Source organism: Onychostoma macrolepis, chromosome 24 (assembly GCF_012432095.1).
Source record: "Onychostoma macrolepis isolate SWU-2019 chromosome 24, ASM1243209v1, whole genome shotgun sequence".
NCBI lineage: Eukaryota > Metazoa > Chordata > Actinopteri > Cypriniformes > Cyprinidae > Onychostoma > Onychostoma macrolepis.
This window is the reverse complement of record NC_081178.1, coordinates 24,180,172-24,202,434: the sequence shown is the minus strand read 5'-3', so window position 1 is coordinate 24,202,434 and position 22,263 is coordinate 24,180,172. Positions and strand designations below refer to the sequence as shown.

Sequence of the window (22,263 nt, the reverse complement as noted above, 5' to 3'; positions counted from 1 at the left end):
TTGTGTGTTGATTATTATAGTTAAAAATAAATAGTAATTGAATTTAAGTTTGGGCTCTGTTGTTAATAGTAATGTAAAAGGGCTCCCTATAGTTTAGAGCAGTAGTGGAGGTAGATTTTTATCCCAAAGAAAATTTTAATTATAACTGAATTTATTTAAAGAAAGAGCAATTTGTTCAGTAAACCATTGTTTATTTTTATTTTTAATTTTTTTATAAAAGCAATTTATGTTGTGCTGTACCGAAATCATACCGAACGGTCATATCATAAAAAAAACAAAATCTAAAAATGACAACAACAAAAAACGTTCAAAGTTAAAAACTAAGAACTTCAAAATTAAAACAAAAAAGAAAATTCTAAAAACAAAGTATTAATATATATTTATATATATATATATATATATATATATATATACACACATACACTATATAACTATATGTGACCCTGGACCACAAAAGCAGTCTTAAGTCGCTGCGGTATATTTGTAGCAATAGCCAAAAATACATTGTATGGATCAAAATTATCTATTTTTCTTTTATGCCAAAAATCATTAGGATATTAAGTAAAGATCATGTTCCATGAAGATATTTTGTAAATTTCTTACCATAAATATATCAAAACAAATTTTTGATTAGTAATATGCATTGCTAAGAACTTCATTTGGACAATTTTAAAGGCGATTTTCTCAATATTTTAATTTTTTTGCACCCTCAGATTCCAGATTTTCAAATAGTTGTATCTCAGCCAAATATTGTCCGATCCTAACAAACCATACATCAATGGAAATATTATTTATTCAGCTTTCAGATCATGTATAAATCTCAATTTTTAAAAATTTACACTTAAGACTGGTTTTGTGGTCCATGGTCACATATATACTGTATATTGGTATTGTAATATGAATTCATGTTTGAACAAGACATTTTGTTTTTTTTGTACAAATACAACTCTTTGCACCAAGTTGGGCCACCACTGTTTTAAATCACTGATGTGACCTCAAACTAACCTGAGGGTTGGCAAACACCTGCTGAATGTTGTTGATAGGGCCACAGGGGACACCGGTGCCTTCGAAGCGTCTCAACCACTCTCCAGTCGTCTCCTGCATGAACCTGAGGACAGAAGCCTGAATGAAGGTCTGAGAAGGGATAGAAGGGAGGGTGCTGGAAAACAGGGCACGAACACGATAACATGAGCTGAAATGCAAGTCATATGCGGCCACTTCCTCTCCCTGTCCCTTCAGGACAACAGAACTGTGTAAAACCACCAACACACTTTGAAAGATTTCACTTAATATGCCCACTATAATTGAAGTTAATCCGGGCTTCTCTTTCGAGCAACATTGTAAACATATTAGGTTTCTCATATTGTAAACATGATCTCACACACCATGTTTTGGCCTTTGGTGGCTGATGCTGATTCACCCAGACAGAATGTGCCGTTTGAATTTTGTACCGACTTTGGTAGATTTTTTGCACACAACAGTCCCATTGTTGCCAAGAGCATGGTATGCGAACAAAATGTTTCAATGCCAACAACCATTAATATGGTTTCTTAATAGAATGGGTTCACAATTCTCAGACATTGACCACAAAATGCATCAGAAATTGAAAATAAGGTTGTTATAAGGAAAGAAGCAGAGACAAGGAACATCTTTGGTTTGCTATTTTGTCTAATATTTCTCTAGCATATATCAAAATTTGCAGTCAGCATTAATTGGAAATGGTGCGTCTTGCTCATTTTACTTTTGATTAAGATGGTAAAGCTGCAGGAGATTTTCAGCATATAAGGACTTAAATTTTAGTCTCACCTGAAACATTCCTATGGCTTTTCAAGGCGATAAATATAGCACATGAGCTTTTATGGTGCTTTTGCATCCTCAACAGCCCCAGTGCCCATTTACAATCATTGTATGGAAAAGAGCAGCATGAACATTCTTCAAAGCATCTCCTATTGAGTTATGCAAATAAAAAGTACATCATATAAGTTTGGAAACACATGAAGGTGAGTAAATGATGACAAAACCAAAACAACAAAACACAAATAAAAAAACAAAAAACAAAAAAACAACCAAACAAAAATAAAAGCAGAACAACAGTAACAACAACAAAAACAAAACAAACAAAAAACAAGATTAAGAGCCAAACCAAACAAAAACCACAACAAAACAACAAAACTTAAATAAAATAAAAAACAATAAAGAAAAGAAAGGAAAAGAAAAAGAAAAGACCCTCAAGACTGTGTGTGAAGGTCAATAAATACACATTCAAGATATGAAATGTTTTTAACTTTACACCACAATATTTTTTGTCCTTAAAATTTTATTAAATTTTAACTTTAAATAAATAAATAAACAAACATGAATTCAGAGAGTTCACTGCTAAGAACTTATTTTAAACTATATGTTTAATAGATGTTTCCTTTTATTTATATTGAACACTCATTTGTCACTGACCCTTTAATCAGTTAAAAAAAAGAAGGTAATTTCAAAGGTGAAGCAAGTTATTACATTTTGATGAATGATTAAAAAGACATTATTTCCTCATACATTTACCATCTAAAATAATGTGGACAGATGAATAGTGCACTTTGGTTTAGATTTCATGTTGACTTTAAAGGAAACGGACGCTTACCTCTCGGACAGAATCTGCAGCAGCTCGTTGCGGTGCTGAACTCTTAACTTGTTGCTTTTGTACTTTGGGCTTTCTGCCAGGCCATTCATGTTCAGAACCTTGGCAAACAGACACGTTCGATGACAGAACTGTTAGGAAATGTGAAGCCTTTTCCCATCAGTCAAAACAAATGCACATAGCTATAAAATATGACTGTGACTGAAATGTACAAATAAAGCTTAGTTAGATTTATTAATATGCGTATTTGGAGTCCTGCTTACTTTGCACACTTTCATAAATTGCTGGTCGTTTCCCGCTGCCACAACCAAATATCCATCTTTGGTCTTGAAACCCTGCAAACACAGAGATTTAATAAGTATACAGAGCAGACTGCCAGCTAAACTGTGTAAGTAATAAAGAAAAACCTCACACACCAACTGCCATAAACAGAAACAGAACGACAACATTGGAAACTTTGATATAATTAAATTAATGACTAACACAACCATGCAGTATTTCATGCAAATCTGCATCTAATGTTTATTTTCTCTAGGGTTCTCCACTTAAAGGGGTAGTTCACCTAAAAATGAAAATGTGAACATTTACATCTGAGATGTAGATGAATTTGTTTCTTCATTTGAAAGATTTGGAGAAATTTATCATTATATCACTTGCTCACCAATGGATCTTCTGCAGTGGATGGGTGCCGTCAGAATAAGAGTCTAAAAAGCTGATAAAAACATCACCATAATCTACAAGTAATCCACAACAGTCCATCAGTTAATGTCTTGTGAAGCGAGAAGTTGCATGTTTGTAAGACACAAATCCATCACTTGGCCAATTTGACTTTAAACCATTGCTTCCGGCTAAAATATGCGTTCATAATACATAATAATGCTTCCACCAGCAAAATAATCCATCTCCTGTTGTCTCTCACATAAAAAAAAAAAAAAAAACAACCACATGTTTGTTCAAGCTGTTTTGGACCATTTTCAGTTGATCTGTGCATAATATTTCTCTCCTGATTCAGACAAGGCAACTATTTCATTGGAGAAAGGAATATTACAGATAGAGGACTCGTATTTTAGGCCGTTTTAAGTTAAAATGTCTTGATGGATTTGATTCTTACAAACATGCAGCTTTACTTTCTACTTCTGGAGTGTTGTGGATTACTTGTGGATTATTGTGATGTTTTTATCAGCTGTTTGGACTCTCATTCTGACGGCACCCATTCACTGCAGAGCATCCATTGCTGAGCAAGTGATGTAATGCTTAATTATTCCAAATCTGACGAACAAACAAACCAAATATGAAAATAATCTTTGACCATTTGTATACGAATTCAACTTCATAACATTAAACCGGCAACTATGACAGGAGTTTATTACGGTATAGATTTAAATTAGTACAGTAAAGTAGTTTTTACAAAGTAGTTTTATCATACAGATTTTTAACAACACAAGAGGAAAATGTTGATGGCACAATATTGATTTACAGTTGAACTTATCCCCTTAACACTTAAATCCCCTAATACTTCTTCAGTTAATTAAGAAGAGTACAAGTACTCCATAAAAACCTTCAGAATATAGATGGGAATAAAACGTCAAATTTGTTACACATTTGTTGTGTGTAAGTGCTGCTGAAGTGGAGATATCTGACTCAGCAGGAGAAATTTTCATTTTGAGAAAATGGCTTTTAAAGATATGTAACTGAAATCTTAAGATGATAGATAGAGTGCAATAAAATAAACGCATAAATGTGTATTTTGGATGTTTTCTTTCCACTAGTCAGGAAGAAGTTATGGAAGCACAACAGCCCAAAAACACAAAATTGTATGAATTTGCCTGCAATGTTTTGCTTCGAGGGAAATATTAGAGATGTTTTGTGCTTCTCAATGACCTGTACAATTCAAGTCGTGTCGAATCCTCAGGGTGAATCAGAATTTTCAATATGCACATTAGCGGTTTGAGGGAAAATCTTTCAACGAAAGATCAGGCCCACAAATTCTTCAGGTTCAACTTTGTGGGTCCGTGCTCCCTGCAGAGACGCTGATCCATCCATTCCATCGAACCCTACTTTAGGCTCAATGCCCGCTGGTAATAAGCACATATTCACTTGAAAGCAGCCAAACCGAGCTTTTCGCAGAGGTAGGATAAACAATAATCCGCAAGAAAATAGCACTAACAAAACTGGCTAGAAACAGAAAAGGTCAAAGATCCAAAACCCAAGAGGCACCTCTGGGACGATCTTCCGATGCCACTGAAACCACAATGAACGGGAATCAACCAGCTTACGTTCAACATGTCAAACGCAATAATCCTCCTCACAGATCATTCCCATTTGTGTCTCGGCAGCATCTCGTGAAGAGCAGACGGGCCCAAAGTTCAACTAACGTGACCTTCTCAAATGCAATCCATCAGCTTCCATTGGGCTATGTGCATGAGTAAATCAAGACATCGCTAATCGTCTTTTGGCCACAGCAGCACACCTTAGAACAAAGCATGCATTCATCGCCACAGCCTCTCTTAGCACAAGCGATTCGCTCTATGTGTGTTTATTCTGGAGCCCCCTGGCAGTACAATAGGTCGAACGAGAAACAAAGTGCACGGACCACAGTTAATGAGACAGTGTTTTGACAAAATGTAGCCCATCAGATTAAATGATTTCAAATGAATAAATCAAGCACGGGCCAAGAGGTCACATGCCTGGGGGAGTCCAGGAAACAGCAGGAAGGCGAATACACACACAGCAAACGCATCCGCACACAAAGGCGCTCCACCTTCATCTTAGCGTGGGTCCGCTTCGACTCGTTCAGCAAAAGAGATCAAGCCCAAATTGTCCTGCTACCAGGATGTTTCCAAACTCGTGCGAAGCACCCTGGGGCTCGCTGGATGCCACTTGCGTGTGTGCAAGGAGCTTGATGACGTTCAACCTGACATCTTTTCCTGTTGTGTTCGGTTGCACGCAGGAGCCAAAATTAACACTTGCCAAGCTCCAATTGCGGGTAAAATTCAGCTTTGGCGAGTGAATAAAACACACGCCAGCTGAGCGGTCACTACAAAACATGTTGACTCACGTGTCTTTAGACGACTTTTGGTAATGACTAAATTTAGTTTTTCTCCAGGATTCGAAAGTCTAATTGAATTATATTTTTGAAGTTCTGAAATTAGGACTATTAAAGCGTATTTTAAAATAAAATACTATTTCAGTCATGTTTATTAATTCAATTGTATTTCTTGCTGTTTCTTTGTAACTGTGAAATATACCATCAAAAAGTATACTAGCAAAGAGTGGAAATTGTTTCTGGACCATTTTTTTCCATGTTTGTTTACTGTACATGACAATAATGTACTAAAAACTGAAAAGTTTTTCCTTTGTGTTTTTTAAACGTTTTATGTACAGACAATGTTCAACGTCTATGCACAGGGCTATGCAGGTGCGCATACGCGATCAAAATAAAAATGCGGCATGTAAATTATTTCAGACCATTCATTTGAGTACCGACATGGTTGACAGCAGCTAATGCACAATCGCCATTTTAGATCGGCTAGCTGTTATCCCGCATAAGATTCCCATTTGAAATGAATGCATAAATTTGTCTACGTGCTGCCGGTTTTAGAGCAAAACGCAAAACTGTGACATTCACTGATGAGCTTCACTCTTCAGCACTAAAACCAACAGTGCACATATTTACTTGTCAGCAACCCGCCAAAAAAAAAAAATTTGCTCATTTTATGAGCACTATTATTACTATTGTTAATTATTTTATTTTAAATAGTTATATTTAATGGGTATGTGCAGTATGCAGTATGATATGTGCAGTATGAGCAACAAACTAAATCTCCAGGTGCTCTCATGAGAACCAGACAATACACTGAACCCATAACAAGCATGTATATGATGTGTTTTTGTAGTTTAAACAGATATAATAAAAGGTATGATTTTCAAAAACTTGCACTTTGAAACCCATTTTCAAAAGTTTGCATTTCCAGGCCCCCAAAATGCCATTGTCATGTAAATGAATGTCCAAAACACATAATTTTTTTTTTTTTTTTTTTGAAAATGGTATTGTGTAAACGCCCCCTAATATAAAAATTCTGGCTGAAATTGAATCTCTGATTAATTTCATATTATGACTGATAAATAATGGCAAATAATGCACTATTTTGTCTAAATAAATTAAAAATAGACCCTCAAAACTACATTTTGAATGCTACAAATTAATGTAGGCATCACAACATTATCGAGTATGAAAAACTAATATTTATTTTGAGATGTTACTAAATGTTTATAACTTAACTGAGTGTTAGATGATGACAAAGGTAATCTAAATGCAAAAATATGGGAAAAGAGCATGCAAAATGAAATATCCAATATCAACCGATACAGATTAAAGCATTTTAAAAATCATCAAATTAAAGTCTCTACATTCCTTTTGCTAATTTTTTACACTACAGTTATGCTTTTTATGAGAAAAAATGTATTTGTGTTTAATGCCATTCCAGCTTCTGTGGCTATTTTCATGGCGAGAAATATTATGATTGAATTATATCACGTTTTTGTGAATCGTTAAATCAAAATCTGTTTTTAACAATTACTATGTCTGTATGAATATTGCACAATGAAATTTGTATTCTAAAAAGCTGACACTGGCTGCTGCCTTTGAGCTGTTATTATAATGAGTTTGAGGAAGGGGGGTGTGTAACTTTTGATAAAAAGGCTTAAGATATCCGCCGTGAGACTGTGATTCCAGTAAGGAGACTTAAATTGTAATATATCATCATGTTTTCAAGCCGTGTCCTCCTGCTTACAAACTGAGAGGGTTTGATTAGATTTTCCACTGAAGTTACATTTACCAAACTTCATTATGAACAACTGAAACACCTGCTACTGACTGCAATAGTCTGATATTATACCGCAAGCATTCATACAAAAGCAGCAATTTCAGACCCAGAGCAGGAGACGGATATTCTAAAATAATCTAAACTGACTTTACTCATGTATACAGGGGTTAAAGCAAAAAAAAAAAACCTGAACCTGAACATTTTTCTGTTTGAAAGATGGCAAAGTTATCACTTTCCTTATTCAAACTGATTTTTTTTTTTGGTTGACCTGAAGAATGAAAGCTATATCATACACTTGGAAAATTATAAGATACAGTATATCACCGCTTATCGACACTAGGGGTGTGACAATACACTTAGCTCATGAGACGAAACAAAATACAGATACTTGGTTCACTAGAACGAGACAATATTTTAATAATATTTTTAAAGAAATTTTTAATGACAAAATATTTGTCTTTTAATCACAAAAAGTAAAACAATGCAGTTGTATTTTGAAATATTTTAACTAATCTAGGGCTGTAACCAATGATTATTTTGGTAATCAAGTAATCTACTGATTATTTTGACAATTGAGTAATCTGACATTTTTGGTAACAAATAGACATAAGTGAAAACCAGGCCTTAGCATGCCTATTTATATATAAACTAACGATGAGGCAATAACAATAGGCTCAAATAAAATATCAAAACCAAGTAATTACATGGTTTATTGAACAACACTGTTAAAATAAATTACAAAAAAAAAGTTAAACTTAAAATTTTAAGGCAACCAGCTTCAGCAGATTTTTGAGTTTGCTCAACTTATTTTTGTGGGAGATTCTCAAATTTTTGTTGTATAAACTTAAAACAACAAGTTGAGAAAACTCAAAAATCTGCTGAAGCTGGTTGCCTTAAAATTTTAAGTTAGCTCAACTTTTCTTCTTTTTTTTTTTTTCTTTTTTACAGTGCATAATGTAATATGCCTATACATAACCAACTTAAGTACATTATGTATTATAACAAATACCTGCAGAGGGTGCAAACAGCCTGGTGACGTTTCACTTTACAGTGTGATTAAACGACATTTAAATCCATTTAATTTTAAAATATGGCCACATGCAAACTCAGAAACTTTTATTTTGAAATCGTGATGTACAATAAATGGCATATTTAGAAATAGGTTGAAGTATTCTCCTGTGTTGACAAAGGTTTATAAATGATTTGCTTTACAAATCTAGTGAGATAATGCACTGTTTTCCCAGATGAACGTTAAGCAATTCAAATTCACAGCATATACAGAGGAAGAGTTTAGCCCTTTCACACATACAGTCTTTACTGGTAAATTACCGTAAGTTACCATTTAGAGATCCTGTGTGAATAGGACCTTTCAAAAATCCTGGTAAATTTGTTCTGGCAATCATATTGTTCTTATGGAGATGATGTGATTACTGAGCTGTTTACAAATCTCCGATGCTTTTTAATTAGCTTTTCTATGTAAATATGCGCTAGATGGACATCTTTGACCATTGCACCTCGCAGCTTTTTGTCACGCTTCTTCATTCATCAGGGCTGCGACGCTGCTACTGGATACTATTATGCGTGTCTCGTGTTTATAAGAGCAAAAAATTCTGATTGGCTAGTAATGTTAGTTTGGTTGCGAGTGAAAGCTGTGGTCCTCTCATACCATTGGTAGGTGAACTCATGGACTCGATAGTGATATAAACAATTTTTTTTTTTTTTTTTTTAATGTAGGACTATTTTTTTTCCCGCAGCCAAACGCTGCACGCCAGAGATCCGGCACGGAACTTTAAGCCCTGTGTATAGCTGGAAAGGCTAAATAAATAGGCTTATAAACTTTTAAAAAGGAAATGAAAAGCTTCCAATATACTTTTGATACTATATATAGACTATGCAATCAAACTCTGCAGTCTTCTGGCACAAATTTTGCTTGTTAAAATTGCTAAAACTAATGCAATATTTAGCCCTGTGTTTGATCCAAACAGACAAAAACCAAAACGAAACATGTATAAAACAAAAGTATGAATCAAAAATGTTTATGAAACAAAACAAAACAGCACAAACATGTATGAAATAAACAAAACAAAAACAAACCTTTATGAAACAAAGACACAACAAAAAGGTTTCTAAAATAAAATTAAACAAAACAAAACAGCATACACAAAACATTTCGAAACAAAACCACAAAACAAAGATTCAAAACAAAACTTGTTTAACAAACAAACACACAAAACAAACACAAAACCTACATTTTATGAAACAAAACAAAAGCAAACTAATAAAACAAAACACAAATGTTTATAAAATAAAACAAAAAAACACACAAGATTAAATATATATATATATATATATATATATATATATATATATATATATATATATGAAACAAAACAAAAACAAAGCACAAAACAAAAACATCAAAACATAACATTTAAAAACAAAACAAAACAAAAGCAAAAACAGCAAACACAACAAATGTTGTGTAAAATGTTCATGAAAGTAAACAAAGCACACACACACAAAAATAAAATAAATAAAAAAAAAAGTTAAACTTAAAATTTTAAGGCAACCAGCTTCAGCAGATTTTGAGTTTGCTCAACTTATTTTTGTGGGAGATTCTCAAATTTTTGTTGTATAAACTTAAAACAACAAGTTGAGAAAACTCAAAAATCTGCTGAAGCTGGTTGCCTTAAAATTTTAAGTTAGCTCAACTTTTCTTCTTTTTTTTTTTTTCTTTTTTACAGTGCATAATGTAATATGCCTATACATAACCAACTTAAGTACATTATGTATTATAACAAATACCTGCAAAGGGTGCAAACAGCCTGGTGACGTTTCACTTTACAGTGTGATTAAACGACATTTAAATCCATTTAATTTTAAAATATGGCCACATGCAAACTCAGAAACTTTTATTTTGAAATCGTGATGTACAATAAATGGCATATTTAGAAATAGGTTGAAGTATTCTCCTGTGTTGACAAAGGTTTATAAATGATTTGCTTTACAAATCTAGTGAGATAATGCACTGTTTTCCCAGATGAACGTTAAGCAATTCAAATTCACAGCATATACAGAGGAAGAGTTTAGCCCCTTTCACACATACAGTCTTTACTGGTAAATTACCGGTAAGTTACCATTTAGAGATCCTGTGTGAATAGGACCTTTTCAAAAATCCTGGTAAATTTGTTCTGGCAATCATATTGTTCTTATGGAGATGATGTGATTACTGAGCTGTTTACAAATCTCCGATGCTTTTTAATTAGCTTTTCTATGTAAATATGCGCTAGATGGACATCTTTGACCATTGCACCTCGCAGCTTTTTGTCACGCTTCTTCATTCATCAGGGCTGCGACGCTGCTACTGGATACTATTATGCGTGTCTCGTGTTTATAAGAGCAAAAAATTCTGATTGGCTAGTAATGTTAGTTTGGTTGCGAGTGAAAGCTGTGGTCCTCTCATACCATTGGTAGGTGAACTCATGGACTCGATAGTGATATAAACAATTTTTTTTTTTTTTTTTTTAATGTAGGACTATTTTTTTTCCCGCAGCCAAACGCTGCACGCCAGAGATCCGGCACAGAACGTTAAGCCCTGTGTATAGCTGGAAAGGCTAAATAAATAGGCTTATAAACTTTTAAAAAGGAAATGAAAAGCTTCCAATATACTTTTGATACTATATATAGACTATGCAATCAAACTCTGCAGTCTTCTGGCACAAATTTTGCTTGTTAAAATTGCTAAAACTAATGCAATATTTAGCCCTGTGTTTGATCCAAACAGACAAAACCAAAACGAAACATGTATAAAACAAAAGTATGAATCAAAAATGTTTATGAAACAAAACAAAACAGCACAAACATGTATGAAATAAAACAAAACAAAACAAACCTTTATGAAACAAAGACACAACAAAAGGTTTCTAAAATAAAATTAAACAAAACAAAACAGCATACACAAAACATTTGAAACAAAACCACAAAACAAAGATTCAAAACAAAACTTGTTTAACAAACAAACACACAAAACAAAACACAAAACCTACATTTTATGAAACAAAACAAAAGCAAACTAATAAAACAAAACACAAATGTTTATAAAATAAAACAAAAAAACACACAAGATTAAATATATATATATATATATATATATATATATATATATATATATATATATGAAACAAAACAAAAACAAAGCACAAAACAAAAACATCAAAACATAACATTTAAAAAACAAAACAAAAGCAAAGCAAAACAGCAAACACAACAAATGTTGTGTAAAAATGTTCATGAAAGTAAACAAAGCACACACACACAAAAAAATAAAATAAAAAACACGTTTCTGAAACAAAACCTGTTTTGTTTTTTGTTATTGTTGTTTTTAAATATGGTCTGAAAGCATTAGATTAAGATATTTTATAGTTTTTTTCCCCTTCTCTCTTTTTTTTTTGTTTCTATTGTGTTTTTATTGTTGTTTCTACATCTAACAATAAACCCTCTAATAATGGGTCAAAAATACAGTGTCATACAAAATATTTAATATTTTGATTAAATTTCAAGTGTTTAGAATCTTTTTAAGTTTCACAGTATAAATCTTATATTTTAGGAATGGGGTCCCTAGCAAGGGGATCATCGTATTTTGGGAGTCCATGTCATCAAAAAGTCTGACAACCTCTGTTCCAGAAAAGAGAGGAGAATTTTAGTTCAACCCGTCCCTTGCTTTCCCAACGGGATTCTCACATAAGAAAGGACAATTAGCACACCCTAATTGAGGCCCAATCTGAAAGTAACCTAATCAGTCAACATTCATTTTCAGTTTTGATTAAGTGCTGGCAGAGACCTGCAGCCTTCGTGTGACCCTGGGGAAATGGAGACATGAAGAAAGTTCTCACGGACGACAAAGCGTAAACAGTCTATGCTTTATTCATTACATTATTCATTATATCATATTATATAAATGGCCTATGAGATGGGACATGACATCCCAAATCAAAATAGTCATCTTGCAATATCAAAAGAGAGGTTTGCTTTGAGGAAGCCAAGTTCCTCTAAGTGAATAAACACAGCAAACAATAAGTGATTTAAAAAGACATAAACCATTTCCAGAATTTCAATGAAAAACAGACGCATTTTTTTTTTATCACTGGGAGAAAAGGAAAGGGTGTCTTTTATTAGAGCCGTGCCTGAACACAATAATTGTTTTAGGCTTTGGCTGCACCCCAAGTCCATGTGGTTTTCCCTCAAGAACATTCTCAATTTACATTAGCAAGCCTATCCAACTATTATATGTGGCTTAAGCTTATCTTGCAGCTCACAAATATCTATTAAGCAAATAAAATGTTACAACAAGCATAATTGTGGTGCTAAACACCTATTAAATTGATAAGATGTTTACACTTCACTCCTGGATTTCAAGTTACTGTTGTGAAAACAGTGTATGTTTCACATTTTGGATGCTGGTTTGCCAGATTTATTAACTATGTTAACCCTGCGAAGCCTAATGTATCATATTTGATACGGAAATTTAATTTAAAATCATCAACATGGTAAAAATTGAAAAACTAAAAAATTAACTATATCCCTTGAGTCGTCTGATTGATAGTTTATACATAAACAAAAGGCCTTTCAGTATAACTGTACAAGCGTTCTCTTTTAGGTTGTGGTTCACATGACATTTTTGCTGTAAAATCTGTGATTTTTATAAAGTAGCTGTAAGAATAACTTTTTTATTGTTAGTAATAGTTCTCGATGAACACTTAGTGGATTCAAGCAATTTATAGGTTTATATCCAGACTTTCTTTTTATTTATTTTTTTTGAAAAATCATGTTGAAATGTCAGTGTCAAATTTGATACAACAGGCTTTTGAGGATATTTATTTGTTCATCTCTCAATAATCATTGCCACACAATCCTTTTTTAGTCTAGTTCTTCAGAAAACCATCAGTGTACTATTGTTTTAAAAACCTCAAAACTCATATGAAGAACTTTAGGTGAGCAACACAAGTAGCGTAAACAGTCAAAATAGGTTGTTGATGAGAAGCTTATTTAAACCAACCAAGAAAAAGACAAAACAAAATAAAAAGTACATACATATTTATTTAGAAATGATCATGTACTGCAATTCATGTTTTTTCAAACACAAAAACTTTACAGAGTTTGATATTAAAAATAAGCATTCAAATATCATCTTATATATTACTGGAAGATACAGAAGGATGACTGATAATTATTCATTTTCTACTGCCATAAAGATCTTATTAATTCACATTATAATCAGAATTATACTCACTTTTTGTCCACATAAATATCAGAAATTGCACCGAACTGCATATTTTTGCCCAGTTTAAACCTCTGATTAAAACGAGGATGTTTTGTTCATTTGTTTTCTTTTGTGTTTTTCTCCCTATAGCATACTATATGAGTCATAAAAGTCTGATGTGTCAAATGTGTTGGAAGCAGAAAAGGAAAAAAGCACCAGGCCCAGACTGTGTTACACCAGTCTGTCTGAAATCCTACAGAGCAAACAGGTCTGTGGATGATGCAGTCAACATAAGACTACATTATGTTCTGCAACATCTAGACAGACCTGGGAATTATGTGAGGATCATGTTTGTGGACTTCAGCTTGGCTTTTAACACTATCATCCCAAACCTCCTCTGTCCAAACTAACTCAGCTCTCCATGCCCACCTCCGTCTGTCAGTGGATCAACAGCTTCCTGACAGACAGGCAGCAGCAGCAGCAAGGCTGGGAAAATACACATCCAACACCCGTACGATCAGCACTGGAGCTCCTCAGGGCTGTGTCCTCTCCCCACTGCTCTTCTCCCTCTACACGAACGACTGCACATCTATAGACCCCTCTGTCAAGCTCCTAAAGTTTGCAGACGACACCACACTCATCGGCCTCATTCAGGATGGTGACGCCCTTAGGCAATCCATCTCATGAACACCTGACAATAATTGTGAAACACACACTATTTATACACTTATTTATCTAACACACACTTAGTTCTGTGTTTTTGTTCTGTCGCTGTCATTCTGTTGCACTGTGGAAGCTTCTGTCACGAAAACAAATTCCTCATATGTGAAAATATACCTGGCAATAAAACTCATTCTGATTCTGATTGCTAAACAAAAAGCACATATGCAATTTGTTAAATATTTTGTCTAAAGCTTAAAAAAAACATAAAATAAAATAAAATAAAATAAAATAAAATAAAATAAAATAAAATAAAATAAAATAAAATAAAATAAAATAAAATAAAATAAAATAAAACAAAATAAAATAAAATAAAATAAAATAAAATAAAATAAAATAAAACAAAATAAAATAAAATAATAATTTTCTGGCTATTATTTCATATGTCAGGCTTTACAGAATTAACCAGAAAGAATTTCTAGGTGGTATACCAGCTAAACTGGTATTTAACCCGAGTCTAAGCTGGTGTTTTCAGCAGGAACTGCAAAATAAGGCCTCATATTTAAAGAATCTAATAGTTCATTACCTCTTGCTATCAAACATTTCCACAAGTGTGGAAAGGCCTCGGTGTTGGATTAGTGGTTGGGCTAATGATATCTGGAGGTTTAGTGGTGTAAGATTCAGCTTAGAGGGTTTTGTTTGGTCTGGGCGGTTTTCTTTCACAGCTCAGGGAAGTCTGAAAGCAAATCGCTAGTGCGAGTTTTTTGGCAAGCGTTTGTCCAGAGAGAGTCCCTCGGCTAGACTAATGCAACACAGCCCCACTGTGGCTGAGATACAGCGAGCTTTGAATCAATATCTGATCTGCAGTCGATGAGTAAGGAAATGGCACACAATTCACTGATGATTCCCAGCAAACACTTGAGGACAATACAAAGTCCAAACATTCAGCTGCTTAACATTTCATCCGGCTTTGATTTGAAGAGAAAGCCATTGTCTCATGTTCAAATCCATTTGTTTAGCTGACTACTAAAGCACAACTATTTTTCATATTTTTTTGTGAATTAAATGAGTGATGTTCATGTGTGCAAAACGTCCCACTCTAGTGGGTGGTTGCCAGGTTATGCTATGCGGTTGGTAAGGTGTTATGAGTGGTTTAGAGCAGAGGTTTTGAAACTTTTTGATGCTACGTACCCCCAAAATATTATGATCCCCAGATATACGCTTTCATGTACATAAAGGCAAAATATTTTCAAAATATTACCTGCAATATGTCATTTATAGTAAACTGACACCATGTTTTACCCACCATTAGATAACTTTGATATGCAGAAACCTCAAGAGCAGCATACTTAAAATTATTAAGTAATACTAATATTAATAATAATTAAAATAAGTAAATTAGTAAATGAATAAATACAACTTTATGATGGTTCGGACCCCCATATAATATGATCCCCTTAAAGCCCTTTCCTAAAATAGGTCAAAATCAAATACACATATACATAGATATATATATATATATATACACACACACACATAGATATACATGTACACATATATATATATACACACACACACACACACACACACACACACACACACACACACACACACACAGTGGGTATGGAAAGTATTCAGACCCCCTTAAATTTTTCACTCTTTGTTATATTGCAGCCATTTGCTAAAATCATTTAAGTTCATTTTTTTTCCTCATTAATGTACACACAGCACCCCATATTGACAGAAAAACACAGAATTGTTGACATTTTTGCAGATTTATTAAAAAAGAAAAACTGAAATATCACATGGTCCTAAGTATTCAGACCCTTTGCTCAGTATTTAGTAGAAGCACCCTTTTGATCTAATACAGCCATGAGTCTTTTGGGAAAGATGCAACAAGTTTTTCACACCTGGATTTGGGGATCCTCTGCCATTCCTCCTTGCAGATCCTCTCCAGTTCTGTCAGGTTGGATGGTAAATGTTGGTGGACAGCCATTTTTAGGTCTCTCCAGAGATGCTCAATTGGGTTTAAGTCAGTGCCTGGTTTTCTCCACACATACCGCTTAGAATTAAGGCCAAAAAGTTATATCTTGGTCTCATCAGACCAGAGAATCTTATTCAGGTGTTTTTTAGCAAACTCCATGCGGGCTTTCATGTGTCTTGCACTGAGGAGAGGCTTCCGTCGGGCCACTCTGCCATAAAGCCCCGACTGGTGGAGGGCTGCAGTGATGGTTGACTTTCTACAACTTTCTCCCATCTCCTGACTGCATCTCTGGAGCTCAGCCACAGTGATCTTTGGGTTCTTCTTTACCTCTCTCACCAAGGCTCTTCTCCCCCGATAGCTCAGTTTGGCTGGACGGCCAGCTCTAGGAAGGGTTCTGGTCGTCCCAAACATCTTCTATTTAAGGATTATGGAGGCCACTGTGCTCTTAGGAACCTTAAGTGCAGTAGAAATTTTTTTGTAACCTTGGCCAGATCTGTGCCTTGCCACAATTCTGTCTCTGAGCTCTTCAGGCAGTTCCTTTGACCTCATGATTCTCATTTGCTCTGACATGCACTGTGAGCTGTAAGGTCTTATATAGACAGGTGTGTGGCTTTCCTAATCAAGTCCAATCAGTATAATCAAACACAGCTGGACTCAAATGAAGGTGTGGAACCATCTCAAGGATGATCAGAAGAAATGGACAGCACCTGAGTTAAATATATGAGTGTCACATCAAAGGGTCTGAATACTTAGGACCATGTGATATTTCAGTTTTTCTTTTTTAATAAATCTGCAATCCCATTAATGAGGGGAAAAAAATGAACTTAAATGATTTTAGCAAATGGCTGCAATATAACAAAGAGTGAAAAATTTAAGGGGGTCTGAATACTTTCCGTACCACTGTGTATATATATATAATAATTGTAGTATTATTATTACTATTACTATTTAATAAAATATTTAACAAATTGTGTATGTTTTAAACGCACACACACACACACACACACACACACACACACATACACATACATACATACATATATATATATATATATATATATATATATATATATATATATATGTATGTGTGTGTGTGTGTGTGTGTGTGTGTGTGTGTGTGTGTGCTTAAAACATACACAATTTGTTAAATATTTTTATTAAATAGTAATAGTAATAATAATACTACAATAAGAAGGAAAAGAAGAAAAGCAACACTAACAAAATGTTATATTTTCCATACATTTTGTTATTATTATACTATTAAAAATATAATATAATATAACATAATATAGTATAATATAATAGAGTCAAATGATTAATCGCATCAAAAATAAAAGTTTTTGTTTACATAATGTGTGTGCGTACTGTGTATTATATATACACTGAACAAAATTATAAACTCAACACTTTTGTTTTTGCCCCCATTTTGCTGAACTCAAAGATCTAAGACTTTTTCTATGTACACAAAAGGCCTATTTCTCTCAAATATTGTTCACAAATCTGTCTAAATCTGTGTTAGTGAGCACTTCTTTGCCGAGATACTCCATCCACCTCACAGGTGTGGCATATCAAGATGCTGATTAGACAGCATGATTATTGCACAGGTGTGCCTTAGGCTGGCCACAATAAAAGGCCACTCTAAAATGTACAGTTTTATCACACAGCACAATGCCACAGATGTCGCAAGTTTTGAGGGAGTGTGCAACTGACCTATCGGTAATCCCCGCCCCCCTTAGTTACTGTTGCTCCCTCGGACAAACAAAAGGAGTTGCTCACTGTCTTTCAATGACAGCTGCAGTGTGAAAACCTTGTCCCATGATGTTTTTGCACAATTTTGGACACAGAAGGCCACCAAATGGGAATTAAATATTCCATGGAGGGATTTATAAAATATTTTAAAAATAAATACGGTGGGTAACTAGAAGAGAGATTTACAGATCACAATGCAAGCGGGAGAAGTCTCATATTACGGTCGGTCATCACGATCGCGGATGACAACATGCAGGATTCATGTATCGCAGGGTACGATTAAATTAATGTACATTTAACCAGTTTAATATGGAGAGGCACTGAAATGTAGACCTTCGTTTATGTGTTTTTGACCTACTCTGTACAAGACGCGAGAAGAGTCCGCTATTTAGGTTTGTATATTAGCATGGACTCACTAACTTTAACGTTAGCTAGTTTTAGCCAGAGACACCTTGCTAAAGCACAAGATAAAATTAACGTTCTGCTTGAGCAGATGAAAATTGTAACTTAATGAGTGTATGTCAACCAGAAAATGAACGTTTTTGTCTTCATTTGTATTGGGTTTGAATACTTTGGGACATTTTGCTCTGTTTTGTTTGGATTCAGGAAATGTAATAAAATAAATTATATCGCCCATCCTCTCAGGATACCTGGAATCAGTGTTAAAGTACCCCAGACACATCGTTTTTCCATTTTTGAAGCATAAACCCCATAAAACCAATGCGAGCTTCGGATCTTCCAATGTTTCTCTATAGCGCTGAAACCTAAAGATGTCCGAGTTCGCTCCCCGTGCAGCTGATACTCGACTGCCATTGGCTAGTCTGCGTTCGAGGGGAGGGGCTTACCGATAGGTCAATTGGTATGCTGACTGCAGGAATGTCCACCAGAGCTGTTGCCCGTGAATTGAATGTTCATTTCTCTACCATAAGCCGTCTCCAAAGGCGTTTCAGAGAATTTGGCAGTACATCCAACCGGCCTCACAACCACAGACCACGTGTAACCACACCAGCCCAGGACCTCCAAATCCAGCATCTTCACCTCCAAGATCGTCTGAGACCAGCCACCCGGACAGCTGCTGCAACAATCGGTTTGCATAACCAAAGAATTTCTGCACAAACTGTCAGAAACCGTCTCAGGGAAGCTCATCTGCATGCTCGTCGTCTTCATCGGGGTCTCGACCTGACTGCAGTTCGTCATCGTAACCGACTTGAGTGGGAAAATGTTATGGACAACAAACACAGGTGCATTTTATTGATGGCATTTTGAATGCACAGAGATACCGTGACGAGATCCTGAGGCCCATTGTTGTGCCATTCATCCACGACCATCATCTCATGTTGCAGCATGATAATGCACGGCCCCATGTTGCAAGGATCTGTACACAATTCCTGGAAGCTGAAAACATCATTGTTCCTGGAAGCTGAAATGTCACTCATTGAGCATGTTTGGGATGCTCTGGATTGGCGTATACGACAGCGTGTTCCAGTTCCTGCCAATATCCAGCAACTTCACACAGCCATTGAAGAGGAGTGGACCAACATTCCACAGGCCACAATCAACAACCTGATCAACTCTATGCGAAGGAGATGTTGCACTGCGTGAGACAAATGGTGGTCACACCAGATACTGACTGGTCTCCGGACCCCCCCCAATACAGTAAAACTGCACATTTTAGAGTGGCCTTTTATTGTGGCCAGCCTAAGGCACACCTGTGCAATAATCATGCTGTCTAATCAGCATCTTGATATGCCACACCTGTGAGGTGGATGGAGTATCTCGGCAAAGGAGAAGTGCTCATTAACACAGATTTAGACAGATTTGTGAACAATATTTGAGAGAAATAGCCTTTTGTGTACATAAAAAAGGCTTAGATCTTTCGAGTTCAGCTCATGAAAAATTGGGGCAAAAACAAAATTGTTGTGTTTATAATTTTGTTCAGTGCATATATACACACACACACACACACACACACACACACATACATATACATATATATATATATATATAGTAACAGTTACCTCCTGTTACAAGGTTTATTTTGGGTGCTATGCTCATCTTGACCTCTAGGTGACACCTGTTGCCTCACCTTTTTCTGTATAAGACAGGAAGCTGTATAAGACAGTTACAGTTGAATAGTAATACAGACGAAAATAACCGTCATTTTTATCGTTCCGGTCAAATATTGCAGCACAAATATTGTTAACATCTTTAATATGTGAATGCTGGGAAATGACCATGGCATAAACAGGATAATCAACGGCTAGCTGTGCATTAAACGATTTGAATCCGCTGCGCGTCGGGCGGTTCTTCGCATCCACGTCGTGCATTCAAATCGTTTAATGCACAGCTAGCTGTTGATTATCCCTTACATGCATGTATGTATGTATGTATGTATGTATGTATGTATATGTATGTATATAAATAAATATATAAATTATTATATATATATATATATATATATATATATATACACAAATTATTAAAATATAAATTATAAATATATTTAATTTATAAACAAAATTTTTAAATTATACATTTAATAAACTATTAAACGTGTAAATTTATACATGCATGTGTCTGTATGTATATATACACATAATATTAAATATTCATAAAATAAATTACTTCTAATTCTCACATTTTAAACTATTTTAATTGAAAATATGTATTATTTTTGTACTATTTATTAATTTTGCATTAAATATTATATTTTATATAATATTTATATAAAATATATTATGTAAAATATTATAGTTTATATAATATATTTTTTTATTTTATTATTATTATTTTATTTTATTTTATTTTTTTGCTAAACTTTCCCATAGACTCTCAAGCTCTCTGGAAAACCCCTGGTTTTGAGTGCATTGCTCTAGGGTTGCCAGCGTGTTCTGGGTAGTTGCGCACAAAGCTTTGTCTCATGTTAGTGTTCCAATAATCCTTTGTGAGAGTCACCGAAAGTTCTTGGATTTCCTGAACTCTCTCTGAGCCCACCGTGACACCTCAGTTATACATCCTCAGTCAGACATCCCCGCAAGCCTGACTCATCCGCTCCCACAGTCAATAGAACAACAGCACTGAGCCCCGGTTAACCGGCAGCTTCATCTCTATTCCGTGAACAGAACACAACGCTTTCACACTGAAACCAAAACCCAAACCACTGCTTTCTCTTTAGAACAGACAGGAGAGCAGGGAGGAAACAGTGTGGGGAAATGGAGCACAAGTGCTGGCAGCTTACATGAGTGATTACTCCAAATACAGGAGAAAAAATTATATATATATATATATATATACATATATATATATATATGTATTTATTTATAATATGTATTATTTTTATTTTATTTATTTATTTTATTTTTCTCCCATTAGAAAAGAAAGGTAATGTGTTTGGGGTAACTTTTAGTTTAACTTGATACACTAAACCAACTAAAACTGAAAAAAAAAAATAAATAAATAAAAATAAATAAATAAATTATATAGACATACATATAAAACAAAAAATACACAATTTTGTCAAAATTGACACTAAAATAAACTTTTATTTTAATAAACTGACACTGATATTTAAAATACTATGTACTATATTCAAATACAAAAATTTCTTTTTAATTAACATATTATCTGGAAAACATTGAAATGCAGTTTTTTTATAAAGCTGTATAAACCTTTAAAATGAAAAATAAATAAATACTATTGAATTCAGTAAATGTGTTAAAAATGTTAACTTGAACAGCCCTTAAAAAGAAAAGAAAGAAAAAAATGTTGTATTACAAAATTGTACAATATTGTGTTTTCAATTTTCCATGAACAAACAAATATAATAATGAGTTCCTTGAGTTTACTGACTCAAATAAATTGATCCACTTAGATAAGAATCTAAAATGATAAGAACGAATGCTGAAATTCCTCTGTTTTTCCAAGGACTTGTTTAATGGCAAGACAGATCATCCTCAGAGGAGCTAAACAGAGACTTTAGATGTCTCGATCCAGCCCAGCGCCGAACAGACTGAGGGAATTACACGAGTCTCTGCTGTAACTGTGTCAAACCCTTTCAGCTTAAGGGGCTTTTTTTTTTCTTGGAAATAACGAGGTCCAGGTAACAAAGAACAGTCGAAGAAACCAACAAAGACACACAGCCATATTAAAGAGACCACTG

The 22,263-nt window shown here is 34.4% G+C and overlaps 1 protein-coding gene across 12 annotated transcripts in view; it reads right to left on the bottom strand.

Annotated features, from left to right (window-relative positions):
• The window catches only part of sugct (succinyl-CoA:glutarate-CoA transferase), a 138,083-nt gene that overhangs the window by 80,468 nt on the left and 35,352 nt on the right, over window positions 1–22,263 (bottom strand). For 3 of the 12 annotated variants that reach the window (XR_009269044.1, XR_009269043.1, XR_009269045.1), the window contains exons 10-13: window positions 2,890–2,961; window positions 2,630–2,757; window positions 1,807–1,946; window positions 1,006–1,108 (exon numbers count right to left, since the gene is read on the bottom strand). Coding sequence is in view for 8 of the 12 variants with exons in the window: in XM_058765240.1 (XP_058621223.1) it covers window positions 1,006–1,159; window positions 2,630–2,757; window positions 2,890–2,961 (354 nt within the window). In the remaining 4 variants the exon portion in view is untranslated. Of the gene's footprint in view, window positions 1–1,005; window positions 1,160–1,806; window positions 1,947–2,629; window positions 2,758–2,889; window positions 2,962–22,263 lie in introns of all 12 variants that reach the window. The other 9 variants (XM_058765240.1, XM_058765235.1, XM_058765241.1 and 6 more) reach the window with 5 other exon arrangements.